Consider the following 14,565-nt stretch of genomic DNA (forward strand, 5'->3'; position numbering starts at 1 on the left):
GCAACATTTGGGGAGCTCGGTCAACTTCCCCGCGGTCGAAGGGCAGGCGTCTCGTTTAATACTTGAGAATGATGTACCTGTAGGGGGACCAATGGTTAGCCACACGTTCCAGTCTAGCAGCGCGAGCATATGGCAGTATGTATAACTTACAGAGCGTGGACGATACCGGGGATGTAACCCAGGATGGTCAACAGGATGTTGATGAAGAAGTCGCCATGGCATCCGCGCTCCAGGAAGACACCGACGGGAGGCAGGAAGATGGCAAGAATGATCTTGCAGATATCGCTGGCGGTGAAAGGCATCTTGAAGAGTGGTGGTTGGTACGAAGACTGATCGTTTGTTTGTTGTTTGGGTGAGTGATGAAAGACTTAGTCTCGGCGGTGAGAGAAAGCTGGCTTTTGTAGATTCGTGATGAACAAATAGATGGATGGAATGGTCAAAAGTTTAAGAAGCAAGGCGGGCAGAGAGAGCTTAAGTAGCACACGGAGTCACCGGGGAGCAGGTCGCAATACGCAATGCAGCCAGTCGCCTAAGGCAATGAGATCGGATGCGCTCCTTGGTCACTGACAATCTACCTGACCTGTTGCTATGCTGTCCGGTCAGTGTGGTAAGTACCGCCGTATGTGCCCACTATGGAGGAAGAATGAAGGAGTCGGGATGACTGGGCTAAGGCTGCATGTACTTGACATGCCGGGTTCGTCGCCTGCAAACCAGGCCGCCTGGGCTGCCTGACGAAGTACCTCCGGCCCAAAGCGAAACGCAAAGTCAACAACAATGATGCATTTCCCGCTTACTAGTGACCAGTCCTTACCTCATAGCACCCCCCGAGCAGCCAAATCCATGCCATCCATGTCCAGTTCCGGAGCTTCTGATGCTGGGCGGCCTGGGCTGGACACAAGTGCGTCATTGCCCAAGCCAACCACTTGCCCGCAACCGTCCAACTTTCCAAGCTTCCAGGTTTTTTCGTGCTGCCTTTTGCTGCGTGCTATCTGCCGCTTTCCCAATTGGCATGATTCTCTCCCTGCCAGCTCCCAGCCACAGCCGCTGGAATGTCATGTTACCTGGCACATTTCCATTTCCCCCTTCCCGTTCATTCAGCGTTTCCTTGCAAATGGAGCGACTGGGCTGGCCCTTTAATTTTGGAGCTGCCTCTGGCCTACTGCCGAATCCCGAACGTCACTGTTAGAATAGGCCGTGTGTGTAGAGTTTGCATACACCCATTGCTTTGTCGCAGGCGCAACCCGCGTTCGCTCGCTCGCATTGCCATCGTCGCGCAACCTATTTTTGATATGTCGTTCACATTAGCCTTTGCACCGATCAACGATCAACGAGCGATGGGGGCCGGATGCTTGCTGTGCCTCAGCGGCGAACGCTGTGCCTCTCGCACCCTGCAACCGATCGGATTTCCTTCTGCGGAGGGAGACGACATCCCATGATCAAATCGTGGCGTTCGCTCAGTGGAGCTTGTGTGGCTCGTGGCTAGTGTGTAATTGCCGAGCTCTAGCAGCATGTGCGCGGAAAGAACCAATTACATCAGCCCATGCACCCATGGTCGGTATCCCTTCCTACCCCCAGCAGTAGCACTACTGCCCCGTACGCAGTACGCTCCCTCCTCGGCCAAAAATGCGGTCACCACTCACCACTCAAGTTGCTGCAGAAACAACCAAACCTGCGACCAACAGCCCAAGCCCACAATGCCAAGCTGAAGAGCTTACGAACCACCTCGTTGATCAGTCCACCTTTCACCAAATTTGACGTCTACATCGGCGCCTATCTGAGCCTTATGCGACAGGCGGCACGGTTACGCGGCACAACTCGGGCACACAAGGCCGTTAACAGTGAGACCTATTGGAAACGGCTTACGGGTAAGTGGCTTACGCGCAGTGTCTCGAATGTCTATGCCAGCCGGAAAACTGTTGCCACAGTCTTTCGTACGCAAGCTAAGGTGCTGCGCCTCATATGTCGACGAATTGCCGTCGCACAGCCACGATATCCCACAAGAGTATCCCTCCCCCGGACGGACTCCGGTCCCTCCAATTGCATCACAGCATCTCAACATTCAATATGGGCATATGCAGCAGGGCATACCGACGAGGTTTACGTACTCCGATCCGCCTCATCCCGTGGTTCCCAACTAATCAGAGATTTTTCAACAACCAGCCTAACCCCAGTCACAGAGCAAGGGAGTGAGGCGCTTTCTTCTGCTAGCCAGGAACACGTTGTCTGTCTATCGAGAGGTGCCCAATCACTAATACCTAACCGATCACAAGCAGTCAACTCCCTATGCAGCTTACATTACATACATGCAGACCGTTCAACGAATGTTCAACTCGGTGGCCCCGGCCCAGCCAAACATCTCGGTTCGCCTTCAAGCCATGTCCGCGCCTGTTGTCCGCGCCTGTAATGTTTTCTTGTGCGCATCTCTGCATCTAGCGTTGTCCGTCTCAGCTGCTCGCGGGTGGCTGGGGGGCAAGATAATACGCGAGAGAATACGAATGGGCTGCTTTCGATAGATAGACAATATGCTTCGCCAGCCTTCCTATGCGGCAAGTGTCATGACTTACTCACTACAAGGCCATGGGTGAATGAATGTACAGCTTGCTTACTACGCATCTATGCCGCATACGCCAAACACACGGCACGTACCGCTAGATGGTGAAAGACAGCAGCCGAGGCTGCGACGCAAGCCGGACGCCGCGGCTGCGGCATGCGCCATCATTTAATACTGCAGTGAGATAATGAAAATGCATTTGATGGAATTGACTTTCCCACAAATAGCGACGGTGTGTTCCCAGCAGTCAAATGACAAGCTGATAAGCCCGTCCGGAGTAGGCCATAGTCAACAAATAGTACCGGCATCTCGGCACCCAAGCAGAGCGTCTAAGCGACGAGTAATAAAAGGCGGGGCGCCAGGCTGTCCAGATCTAGAACATTGCGATGGGCGCCAAGCTTTTCTGCCGGCTGATCGGCATCTTAGCTTCAGCGTAGTTGCTGGAGGCTTGGGGCTTTGGGATAGGGGACTTACTTGGTTAGGACATTACTGAAACTTAGTGTACACAGCACCCCCAGCCCCCGAAGTCGAAGGACACTCACTATATTCTGACATGATATCACGAAGTGACGGGCTGTAAGTATATTGCTGATGGTATTGTTATTGTTGTTATTGTATTTTTGATGTTATAGTAATGCAGTTGAATTCTACAGAGCGAAGCACTACTCACCCTGGAGAGCTGGTTTTCTCTCGCAAAAGTCCGCTGCAACGAATGTCCAGTTTGTATTAATGGTAATGAATGATCTCATCGCCACACCTCAAACCAGCAAGATGCAGTAGGGACCCCATGAGAACGGAATGAATGTTGGTCATAAATATCGTCAATTTGCGTCCCGAAACCCTGCCCAGTAATCTCGCCGCCCAATGCCCCAATGTCCAATGCTGTTTTCCCATAATAACTCCGCGCTGAAATGACCCCGATGGTTTTTTTTGTGTTGCTTTCTGTTCCCGGCTCTGAGTCCCCTTCTGGGGGTTCGGGAGTTCCATAAAAACATATACCATGGGAAGAAGGATGTCCAAATGTCATCGAATCGATGGTGATGCGTTGTCGCCCGGTCTAGGTTCTCTCGATATTGTTGTTCCGCTTAAGCTTTTTGGCCGCGCCATTTCTGAAACATGCTCCTGCGCCGCGAGGATTGGGCCGGTGAGCTCGGCGGAGAGGAAGCGCCCTTCGTGGAGCTCTCCACGCGGTTTAAGCTGACGCTGCTGTCCTTGGAGGCGGGCCGGAAGCCGGCGTCGTCGTAGACGAGCATGTCCTTGCTCTCGTTGACGTCGACGGCGCTGTCGTTCTGGTACTCGGCGATGGCAGCCTCGGCCTCGGTGATGACGCCGTGACTAATGGTGCGCCGGTGCTTCTTGCGCAGCAGCGAGCGCCGCGAGCGGTGCAGCGTCTTGGCGGGGTCAATGTCCTCGGCCGAGATGCAGGCGCCGGGCGACGTGTTGGCGTCGGGGTGCCGCAGCGACGTCGTGCGCGCGGCGAACGAGTCCGGGAAGCCCGTGTCGTAGGGGTAGGGGAGTGCTGGTCCCGGCTCAGGGGCCGGGTGCTGCTGCTGATGGTTGACGCCGACGACATGGTGGTCACTACGATGTCTGGGTTCTCGGATCGGTCAGCTCGGAAGCGTTCAAGCAGGATGGCGAAGGGCGGACGGAGAGGAGCCGGGAGCGGCATTGGAGAGAAAATGAAGACGTGTGAAGTCGAAACGCAAGAAGTGGAAACGGGCTATTTTTATATAGTAGTAGCTTCGCGGAGACAGGTTTCGCGGGCTATGTATGAAGTGGATGGGGCAGTGTCTGTTTCGCCGCCGTTCCGGTTGCTAGGAACAATAGACAAAAAGAAAACCAAATAGACAGTGTATTGTCTGTCTGATAAAGACAGAGAAGAAGGACAGAGAGAAGGTATAGATAGAATAAAGAACTCAAGGGCTAGCAGCCATCAACTTTAAAGACGCCCTGGGTAAGGGAGCAGCAAGAGCCCTGAGCGACGAGAAGGTTTTTATGCTCTACTTCGGAAGCGCAGTGGTGCGACATGTAAGAGAAACAGGCGATGGCGACAGCTGGGTGGTATTTAAGACGAACCCAAGTTCAGACCTCAGGCTCGACTCAGGAGGGTGTTCCCCGGAGGGAAATGGTCCCTCATAAAGCACTTGCGGGACGAGGGCGCCATGGTGGCATATGGGGTCCAACGTCGACCGACGATGGACACGGCTCAACACAAAAGGAGTCGACCAATCAGACGGGGGTGGGCTTTGGGGGTGCATTGGGCTTCTTCTTCTTCGGGATTGCGGCGAGAGTATCAAATGAGAGGCAGAATGAAATGAAAGAAAGACCCATGCTCACCTGGTAGGGGTAGGGAGGCTAAGAGGGTCCCGGGATAGCGATGCCTTCTTCTTCACCAAGGGTCCCTCTGAAGAAACCGAGGGGTATCAACTGTCGTTTGATCTTCTTGGCAACGGGGCAACCGCGCGCTTGAAAGAGGCAGGATGTATGTATGTATGTGGTGGTATACGTATGGGTTGTTCACTCGTAGGTGGGTTGGCCAAAGAGGAAAGGAAGCAGACCAGACGTCTCGGCAAGCTTGGATATATGTTGAACAAGAATTACCAGGTAAGATAAGCTGCCAGTAAGCAGTAGGTAGGCAGTCGAGGTGATCAGGGTCCCCAAAGGGTTAGGTGCAATCGTGGCTCTAGCTTTCTCGGTAGGCTGTGTAGGATGCCAGTCAGTAACCAGTGACACCGTGGGACTGGACAGACTGGAACTGGAGATAGTCTCACCAAGTTTAAAAGTGACTAATAAAAACAGGTGGGGTTGGATGGACGGAGGATTACAGCAATGTTGTTGAGGTATTGTGCATGTATGAGGCAATTCGTTCATTCGCCCATTTGATACCTAGCTGAGAGGCAGACTCAAAAACAAAGCAAAACAAAAAGCGGCCGGAATGGCCAGTGATTACTTTATGTACATGATCACCATCCGTCTCGCAGCAGGATTCGAAGACTCCCATGTCGAAGAGTGCCTTAGCGTCAGCAGGTGACTGGCTGACTGGCTCCTTTGTGGTTGTGTGTGCGTGCATATGCTTGCCTTGGCCTGCTGACGCGGATGGTGGTGATTGTACCTAGATGATCTTCTGGATGCTCCCTTCGGCTTCGGAGGGGGCATCTGATAAACACCAATCAATTCCAAAGCAGTATTGGTACTGCGAACCTGCCACCTGCCACCTGCTAGCCCTACGTCGTTACCTGCGGAGCGGGACAGGAACAGAAACCATGTGACTGACATCCTTCCAAACGCTCCACTGGGTAACCGGCACCGTGGAAGCCTTGGGTGTGTGCAGTGATTGTCATCTCTTCAACATATTTGGATGGCAAAGATGTCACCGACGATTGACGATTACGTGGCGTTGCTCTGAGCTTCCTGCCCTTTTTTGCCATGCCAGGGGTGCTAAGTAATACTCCGTTCGGCGCGTACGTGTTGGTCCTGCAGATCGGAAAAGAAGAGACATTGCAGCATTCCAGTGGCCAGGACAGAACAGTGGCCTGTCGCTGACCCAGGCTCTCTGGCAGGGCCGGGCGTTCGGCACCGCTAAGCCGCCTTTTGCGAGAACTTGACGCAGAAAACCCAGAAAGCCCAGGATGCCAGGACTTCGTCTAGGCCAGTTTGTGTTTGCCAGGTAACACAACTTACCTTGCTGCATGTCTCATGGAGAACCACTCGTGCCCGGGATTGCCATCACAATTGGCCGCAACAATTTGCTGATTCCTGTATTTTGACTGGCCATGAATTGCCGTCGTCCAAACGCCACGCCGCTTGTCCCGCATCCGTTTTCAACTAGGTTCCGATCACATTCGTCTGTCTACACACATGTTATACTATCCATCCCAAGTACACCGAATCCTCACTCCGACCAGCCGAGACACGGCAACTGAGTGCATGCAGCGGTGTCAAACAGACGCACATTGCTTTTCAACCCAGATGTGTGAACCACCCCAACCCCCAAAAGCATCCATAGTGAGATCTGAGTGGTCAATTATCTCCAGATGAATCCCGCCCGGTTTCGGGGGCCGTAAACACATTACCGCCGAGAAGATGTTGTACTACAGACTACCCCCCCGGTGAGTGGCGGGGTATGATTGTAGATATGTCACGGCTCAACGAGAATGACGGCATTGGTACTACGGCGACAGAGTCTTCGGGTTAGGGCGTACCACTTTTTTCTTCTCTATACTTACTCGATATGGCAGGTTTCCACCGAGCAAGCATCTTCCCCAGACAGGGACTATGTCAAGCTTTGCGACCGTCGTAAGTCGGGTAGTGTGTAATGCTCCATGCTCCGGGTCTTGGAAGCGACCGCTTTCACGCGAGCGAATTTGCATATCCATGCAAAGAAAAAAACCCATCCCCTGCTTATGAGGTGAAGATGGTTAGTAAGTACAGCCTGTGAAAAAGTTTGTTCCAGGATAGTCGGTAGTATAGTCTTTACTACAGGCCGTACCTTGAGCGTCCTCGAGTTTGCAAGGATGTCTCGATCACAGCTAAAATGAATATGATTGTTCGTTTTCAATAGTGCCCGTCGCGCTCTCTCGCGCAGCCCGTTCGCCAAATAGAGTGTGTAGTAATGCAAGCGGTCAGTAGGGAATTCAATAATATCGAATTCTCTATAATCCTAAGGTTTCCGGTACTTTGAAGAAGTAGGAGTGACTAGCCCAATGTATTTACATATGGGCATTGCCTAGGCCTGATGATCCATAGCTAGGTGGTATGTCTGCATCCCCCGTACCCCAAGCAGTGCTCTCTTTCGCACCCAACGTAAGCTCTAAAACGCCTCCTTCCAAGAAGAAGCTGTGTGTCACGTAGTTTTTCGTGTAGACGTTACCATTGAGCGTGGCACTCTGGATGTATATATTCTTGTACTCGGCATCAAAATTGACGTTCTTGATAGTGGCCGTCTTGCCCGTCATCGGATTGGTGATGGATACCGAGGGGAAGAAGGGGGCGTAATAAAGTAGATGTCCTGACCCGGATTGGGAAAAACGCCGAGCATGGACAGCGCCACAAACGAGCCCATGGCGCCCGAGTCGTCGTTGCCTGGTATGCCCATCACCGATTCGTTAAACGAGCTGGGAATGTAAAAGTGCACGCGATCGGCAGACTTGCCGGGCCGTCCGGCGTAGTGGTACTGGTAGACGGGCAGGAAGGCCTGCTCGTCGCCAATATCCAAGAGCCCACTGTCGTGGAGGTAGTCGAGCCGCCGCACGAAGGCGTCGGGCCCGCCGAGCGTGACGATCAGCTTCGCCATGTTATGGGGCGCAAAGAAAGTATAAAGCCACGGGCTCCCCTCGTACGTCTCGCCGCCGTCTTGGTTTAGATAGCAGGACGTATAGTTGAGCAGCGGCGAGCAGAATGCAGGGTCTTGGAACGCCCAGCTCTGGTTCAGATAACGTGGCTGTAGGAATCCCTTAAAACCTGTATCGGTATCGTTAATGGCCGAGGTCTGCTCTTGGTTCCAGAGGTTGTACCAGTTTCCCGACCGGCCCATGTACTTCTCGTAGTCCGCCTGTTTCCCCAACGCCTGCGCGACTTTGGCGATGCAGAAGTCATCGTAAGCATATTCAACGGTCCGCGAGATACTCCGGGTGAAGAGACCATTTCCATCAGTGTCAAAGTCATCAGCAGGTATATAGCCAAGTTCCTTCCAACTTTTGAGTCCGCCGCGGCCTTCTAGGTCCCAGACTGCGGGCTCAACCTCTGCGTCTTTCACCATCGCTTCATATCCAATATCCCAATCGATCCCTTGGCTGATATTTTTGAAAAAAGAGTCTGCCAGAACAATGTCTGCATTGGACCCTCCCTGCGTCAGCCCCTTAGACAAAGACATCCTACAGTCAGGCAAGAAGCCCTCATGTCTATAAATGTCGATGAGCGATCGAATCATCAGGGCCTGGGATTGAGGGTCGACCAGGGTAATGAAAGGGTGAATGCTCCGGAAGCTGTCCCATATGCAGTAATAGGAGTCGTAGTAAGGCTCGTCGCTCTCCCAGAGCGGGTTCTCGCCCGTATAGTCCTGAGGGCTCAGCATAGCCCTGTACACACCACTCCAGAATATGGTTTGGAAGCGGTCGGCAACGCCCGACGCATCCACGCTGATTACTGAGAGCTTGTCTTTCCAGGCCTTTTCGGCCGTGGCGAGGGTGCCTTCAAAGTCGAAGTCGGGTATCTCCTTCTCGGCGTTCTCACAGGCTTTTTGGGTGCTCATAAAAGAGACCCCCATACGAGCCGTAATCTGGGCCCCCGGTGCCGACTCTTCAAACCAGGCGTAAGTTCCAGCTGGCAGAGGAGTACGATTGTTGTCCTTTTGCATGGTGATATTCTTGGGTTCACTGCCAGCCCTGTTGTTGACGAAGACGCCAGTATCGCGGATGGCAGACCCAGCCTTGAAGTCCGCACAGTAGTGCAGAGTATAGGTGCCTATACCAAAACTGGGATTGAATGTCCCGGTTCCGGTCATACGCCCGGTCTGCGAATCGACGGACGCGGTCCCGTTGCTTCGTGTGTCGGGCAGGTCAGTCAAGTCGACGATGAAGAGCGGGCTAAGCGGAGCCCCGTGTGTGGTTCCGTTTCCAGTCGCGTTACCAAAGAAGGTAAACTTGTAGAGAGCAGTGTGGTTCGAAGCCGTGATCTCGCCCCTGACTCCAGATATCAGATCTATCGTGAAATAGCCTGGCCGAGCAGAGACACTGCCATTAACAGCCTGCACCGCCCGCAAAGCCTTGGGCAACTTGCAGCCGTTCACAGCATCGCCTACACATCCGGGGTAAGGGAAAATGGGGAAATTTGCCCTGTGGCCAGGTCAGTTACAGCCAGGACAAACAGGTAGTCCGGTACTTGCAGCGAGCTTGCTCCCCCAGTCCCGGAGTCATGCATATGCGAGAAACCACTTATAGGACTGTCATTCGAAGCATAACCCCCTTGGTTGTCCCTTGTTGAATCGGCTACTGCCTTAGCCATTCCTGAAAGGCAACCGAGTTCAAGTATCAGCCAGCGCCTGTGTTATGTTGAATCACGAGTATTGGACCTGTACTACTCACCAAAAGGCAAAAGAGGCTCCAGCGAACACATGCCCTGAAATGTGTGAGCTCAGTAACATTATGTGGATAATGTAATGATATTACCTCCATTGTCAGTGCCGATGAGCGGATCAACAAAGTCATAGCCAGTGCTGGGACTGTTCTCAGCTCGGCCCGTGAGTCTCTGCCCAGCACTCTGGGTCACGCCCGCTATAGCGATGGCGCATATCGCAGAGCGTAAAGCCATTGCTCACAGACAGCCAAGCAGGAGAACCGATACTTGACGGGAGAACAAGCCTGGTATCCGAGAAAGCTCGCAAGCTGAATGATATGAAAATAGAACCGAGCTGCCCGTGCCAATGTCTGTATGGTAGACAAGGACCGTACTCCAGGCAAGTTATAGAATGGTGTGACGGGCAAAGAGGTGCATATTGTACATATGAAGGTAGATTCCCTTCGGCAACTTACCAGCGATCGTTCCTGCCCTCCAGTGAGCTGCTACGAAGCCAAACAGCTACTTGACCCAGAAGGCACCACCAATAAAATACTCGTAGGTATGTGGAAGTCGCCCCCGCCTTCCTTGAGTCGGGGCATTGCATGATTCCAAGACTGCAGAACCCGCGTGATATGCATCTTGTATGCATCTTGTATGCGTCACTTGACAGTTACGGGGGGGATTCATTGAACAATCCATACCGTGGCATGAGATTTACCCCTCCAACTCGATGTAATGTTACCCCGTGGAATGCGGGGTGGCTACGATGGAGGAAGTCGTGATGGTTCTTGGGGTAGTAACAGCAAGGTGACTGCTAATAGGCCATTCAGTCCCGGGACTCCGGCCGTGGTTAAACGTGCATACTGTCCTGACCAATATACCGGCACGACAACATTGCAAGTACAAGCACCAGATCATAAGCTAATAGTGCTCCTGAGAACGTGTGTAACTCAAGATAAGTCGGCGTAAATAGTACCAATCGCATATCACTGTTATGAGCCGTGCTGTGGGAAGATATGTAGGTGCTTCTATCGAATGGACTGGACAGTATGAACATATGAACATATGGAATAAGGGTCAACTGATATGCATCAATGGAGGAGCTGATAAGCAGCCATTTATGGGGACGCCCCTTTTGATTGGCCGGAAGCTCCCCGCAAAAAGTTCCAACAGCAAGTAACAAAAAATTTCGAGGATTCGGCCGCCAAGACTAGCAAGCTTGCTATCGAGCGATAGGGACGATAGAAAAAAAACGGCCAAACTTTTGATCAACAGCAACAACATCCTCGACCCTCCCAACCAGCAGCAGCTCAACCACCGCACCCCGTCGCTCCTTCCGAACACTACCCATCAATAGAATAAACTCGCGAAGGTCCAGCACACACGACAAAAACCGTCAAAATGGGTGCCACCAAGCCGGAGAAGGTCGACAAGAAGGAGAAGAAGGACAAGAAGCGCGCCGAGGCCGATGGCGTGACCAAGCCCTCCAAGAAGGACAAGAAGGAAAAGAAGGAGAAGAAGGACAAGCTCAAGTCGGCCGTCGCCAACGCCGAGCTCGACGAGACCCTGCAGGCTGATGCCGCCGCCTCCTCCTCAGCAGCCGAGGCCGCCCCTGCCGTCACCGAGATGGAGGTCGAGCACGACGGCGTCAAGGAGAAGCAGGTCGTCGTCGGCGCCCTCGTCCCCTTCGCCCGCCCCCTGGCCGACGACAAGGCCGCTAAGAAGGTGTTGAAGTCTGTCCGCAAAGGTACGCATGCCGTTTCCCACACACTGCCTTGCTCCTTGCCCTCCCTGCTTTCATTTCTACTGTGCCTCATCATCGTCCATCACCGCCACCATCTTTCTTTAGGTCTTCTTCTTACAGAGGAGTGCAACTACACTACGTACGCACAACACGCTCTAGATCCGAGCTAACATGAAACCCTCTCTCCCAACAGCCGCCAAGAACAAGACCCTCAAGCGCGGCGTCAAGGAGGTCGTCAAGGCCCTCCGCAAGTCACCCGCCTCGGGCCCCACGAACCAGTCCTTCCCGGGCGTCGTGGTGCTGGCCGGCGACATCAGCCCCATGGACGTCATCAGCCACATCCCCGTCCTGTGCGAGGACGTCAACGTCCCTTACATCTTCGTCACGTCGCGCGCCGAGCTCGGCGCCGCTGGCAGCACCAAGCGCCCCACCAGCGTCGTCATGGTCACCGAGAAGCGCGCCGCCGGCGCCGCCGGCAAGAAGGGCGCTGAGGCCGTCTCCGAGGAGGATGCCGAGGAGTTCGCCGAGGTCTACAAGGACCTCGTCAAGCTCGTGCAAAAGGAGTCGAAGCAGCTGAAGTTCTAGAGCAGAGCCTCTGCTTCGCCGTCTTGCTGCTGCTAATTTTGGATTTGGAATCGGTTGGTCGTGGTGGTGCCGTTGAAGACAAACTCTCTTGTCAGGTCTGTTCCGCAAAGTCGTTCGTCCTCACCAGAAGGGAGATTAGACGACGACTTTCGGACTGCTTACCCCCAGAAGCTTGCGGAGCCGAGACATTAGAAAGCCGGATTGTGGGCTGTTCGGATCGGACTTGACGACAAGTGAATAGGCTCGTTTTGAGTGTTGAGCTGCATTGTTGGTGCTTAGGTGTGGTTTCGCCCTCTGTTCATATATCTCGGTCACGCTCCACGGGAAGAAGCCATAGGGCGTGGCTTCAGGCGTTTCGGGTTTTGCCATTATGCTATGATAGGAATTACAAAATGGAACTTCGCAAAATTCATGAAACAGTGAGAAACAACGTTCGGCTCATTAAGTAAAACAGCACGTAACCAAGTCCGAAGCACTGATCCCACATTCGCGGATGTGGTCACGAAACATCATGGCAGGAGACAGACATTTTAACAGATTTGAGGATCTCATATTAACTATAAAGACTACCGCACCCTGTGCAGTTCGTCATCTCCATACTTGGTGGTACACGCATTTTCAAAGGGAAAAGGTAGTGTCACAGTTCTAGTTTGTATCCTCCTATTTAAGAGGGGTATTTGTCATAATCCGTCGTTTCCAAACGTCATCAATTAAGAGAACCAACACCAGTCAACAGCTTAGTTGAAGGGGTTGGTGCGGGTGCCCCACCACGTAAGGAAGAGGGACAGGCCAACGGTCTCGAAGGCCTTGGCGGTAGCGCTGACGGCGACAGTGTCGACGGGGCGCTTCTCAGAGAGGAGCTGAGTGAGGTACTGAGAAGTAGATGTTAGTATGAAAAGTTCGCCTGATAGGGGGGGAGGCAAACGTACGGTAGGAGCAGCAGTGGCCATGTAGATCAGAGCACCGAGGTAGGTGGCGCCCTTGTAGCTGAGAGTACCGGTGGCGTTGATCAGGGCGCCGACACCGTAGGCTTGGAGGGCGGAGCCGACCAGAGAGGTGCCCCAGGCGACGGCGGCCGAGGAGGCCTCCTTGGACTTGACGAACTCCTCGGAAGAGTTGGCGATCTTGGCGCGGCGGTAGGTCTCGCCAAAGAGAGGGGTCATAACTGTTAAGGGACGAGGTCGTACGTTAGGGATATGATTTCACGCGCAGACTTGACAATGGTGGGGTGTCGGGATGGTGTCACTTACCAGCCAGCTCAACGCCGTGGTTGAAGACAGTGCCGAGGGCAATAGCCGAGGGCTTGACGGGGGAAGGTCTGGTATTCCAATGTTAGCATAACCGGTTCTTTCTGTAAGTTGCGCGGGCGTGGTGTTGGATGAGAATGGTGGTTTATGGTGGCGATGAGGTCACCATGAGATAGACTGCTCGGCCAAACCACAGTGCCGTCCATGACAAACCACCAACTTTTCAAGGTAGACTATGATAACGGGCTCGGGAATTGACTTACAGTGCAGAGACATGATTGGTGAAGTTGGGTGGTTGATAGTGGTTGAAAGAGTTGGGTATTGCGGTATTGGTTGGTTGAATGTAAATCATGAGAATGCGTATGGGAAGAAGATGGGAATCAAGTATGCTTTAATAGAGAGAAGTTTGGAAAAGCCCCTCGGTCTGCTAGGGGAAAGGAAAACCAAGCCTACCAGGTGTCCAAACAATGACGACACGGCGGCTGGGAGGAGCCAAAAAGCAGGAACGATGATGATCCGTCTTCTTGTCTCCCTCTACGGAGTACCTGGCAACGAGTGACACCGCATGGGAATCTACCGTACGCTTACCACTTACTTACTTTACCATAACACTACGTAACTGCTTTGCTGCAGGAGCTAGGTAAGGTAGTAGGAGTAGGCAGGTCTAGGCCGCGGGCGTGTTCACCAGCAGCCAGCAAGCAAAGCCGGAGAACTGCCCCCCATCCCCCCTGCCTCTGAGCTCCGAAGGCTCTGTATGTACCCATCAGCAGCAGGAGAAAAGCTTGCGGTCGCGGGGGATCGTGATTCAATGACGGGAGCTGGAGATGAATAAGATGAGCTCACGACGGCCTGGGGGAGGAGCTTTGCAAGTGGCTAGGTGGTGGTGACGTAATGGACCTCCAAGTGGGGGAGAGAGGTGGGAGGCCGAAGCCACCCGGAGGCTTGCTGAAAGGGAATGCTCGATACTGTTCCTCCATATTACATATTAGCTATGGCTGGGCTGCTGGTTGCTGGCTGGGCCATGGCTTCTGCCACACGGCCTTATGGAGCTAAAAAGTCTCAGACCAGCAGTTTGTGCCGTGGCTGGGTTTGCTTGGACGTGGACATGGACATGGACTTGGACCTGGTCTTGCTGGTGAGATTTGCAAATCGTTGGGGGGCGGCCGCCCGTCCGTCAGTGGTTCGCTAGGAGCATGCGCTCCTGACGCCTATCTCTTTCGGGATTGGCATTTTATTGGGGTCACAGACGAGAGCTGAAGATAGGTTTTGCGAGTAACGTAACTCGGACTGTTGTATACTTGGGGCCAAAGCCATGCAGATTCGTCAGCCAGGGTCCTGTCTATGGTCGACACCCGTCACATCCATTGGTCACATCCTCTCTG

At 53.4% G+C, this 14,565-nt stretch overlaps 5 protein-coding genes across 5 annotated transcripts; 1 reads left to right on the forward strand and 4 right to left on the reverse strand.

The window, feature by feature from the left end:
* Positions 1–55: 55 nt before the first annotated feature.
* On the reverse strand, positions 56–302 carry PG998_000262 (plasma membrane proteolipid 3; the record flags this gene model as incomplete). The annotated part of the gene is made up of 2 exons (XM_066867080.1): positions 56–77; positions 151–302. 2 exons carry the CDS (start codon positions 300–302, stop codon positions 56–58), a joined length of 174 nt encoding a protein of 57 aa, XP_066735495.1.
* Positions 303–3,636: 3,334 nt separating this feature from the next.
* Positions 3,637–4,715, reverse strand: PG998_000263 (uncharacterized protein; the record flags this gene model as incomplete). Its single annotated transcript, XM_066867081.1, has 2 exons — positions 3,637–4,141; positions 4,696–4,715. The coding sequence occupies 2 exons, from the start codon at positions 4,713–4,715 to the stop codon at positions 3,637–3,639; spliced, it is 525 nt and encodes a 174-aa protein (XP_066735496.1).
* A 2,787-nt stretch (positions 4,716–7,502) lies between these two features.
* PG998_000264 (glycoside hydrolase family 92 protein) lies at positions 7,503–9,859 on the reverse strand (the record flags this gene model as incomplete). Its single annotated transcript, XM_066867082.1, has 3 exons — positions 7,503–9,384; positions 9,634–9,667; positions 9,718–9,859. The coding sequence occupies 3 exons, from the start codon at positions 9,857–9,859 to the stop codon at positions 7,503–7,505; spliced, it is 2,058 nt and encodes a 685-aa protein (XP_066735497.1).
* Positions 9,860–11,008: 1,149 nt separating this feature from the next.
* Positions 11,009–11,936, forward strand: PG998_000265 (40S ribosomal eS12 domain-containing protein; the record flags this gene model as incomplete). The annotated part of the gene is made up of 2 exons (XM_066867083.1): positions 11,009–11,354; positions 11,545–11,936. 2 exons carry the CDS (start codon positions 11,009–11,011, stop codon positions 11,934–11,936), a joined length of 738 nt encoding a protein of 245 aa, XP_066735498.1.
* Positions 11,937–12,673: 737 nt separating this feature from the next.
* On the reverse strand, positions 12,674–13,535 carry PG998_000266 (uncharacterized protein; the record flags this gene model as incomplete). Its single annotated transcript, XM_066867084.1, has 4 exons — positions 12,674–12,808; positions 12,866–13,101; positions 13,187–13,254; positions 13,447–13,535. 4 exons carry the CDS (start codon positions 13,533–13,535, stop codon positions 12,674–12,676), a joined length of 528 nt encoding a protein of 175 aa, XP_066735499.1.
* Positions 13,536–14,565: the final 1,030 nt, after the last annotated feature.

This window comes from Apiospora kogelbergensis (assembly GCF_038363985.1).
Source record: "Apiospora kogelbergensis strain CBS 113332 chromosome Unknown utg000001l_segment0_segment0, whole genome shotgun sequence".
NCBI lineage: Eukaryota > Fungi > Ascomycota > Sordariomycetes > Amphisphaeriales > Apiosporaceae > Apiospora > Apiospora kogelbergensis.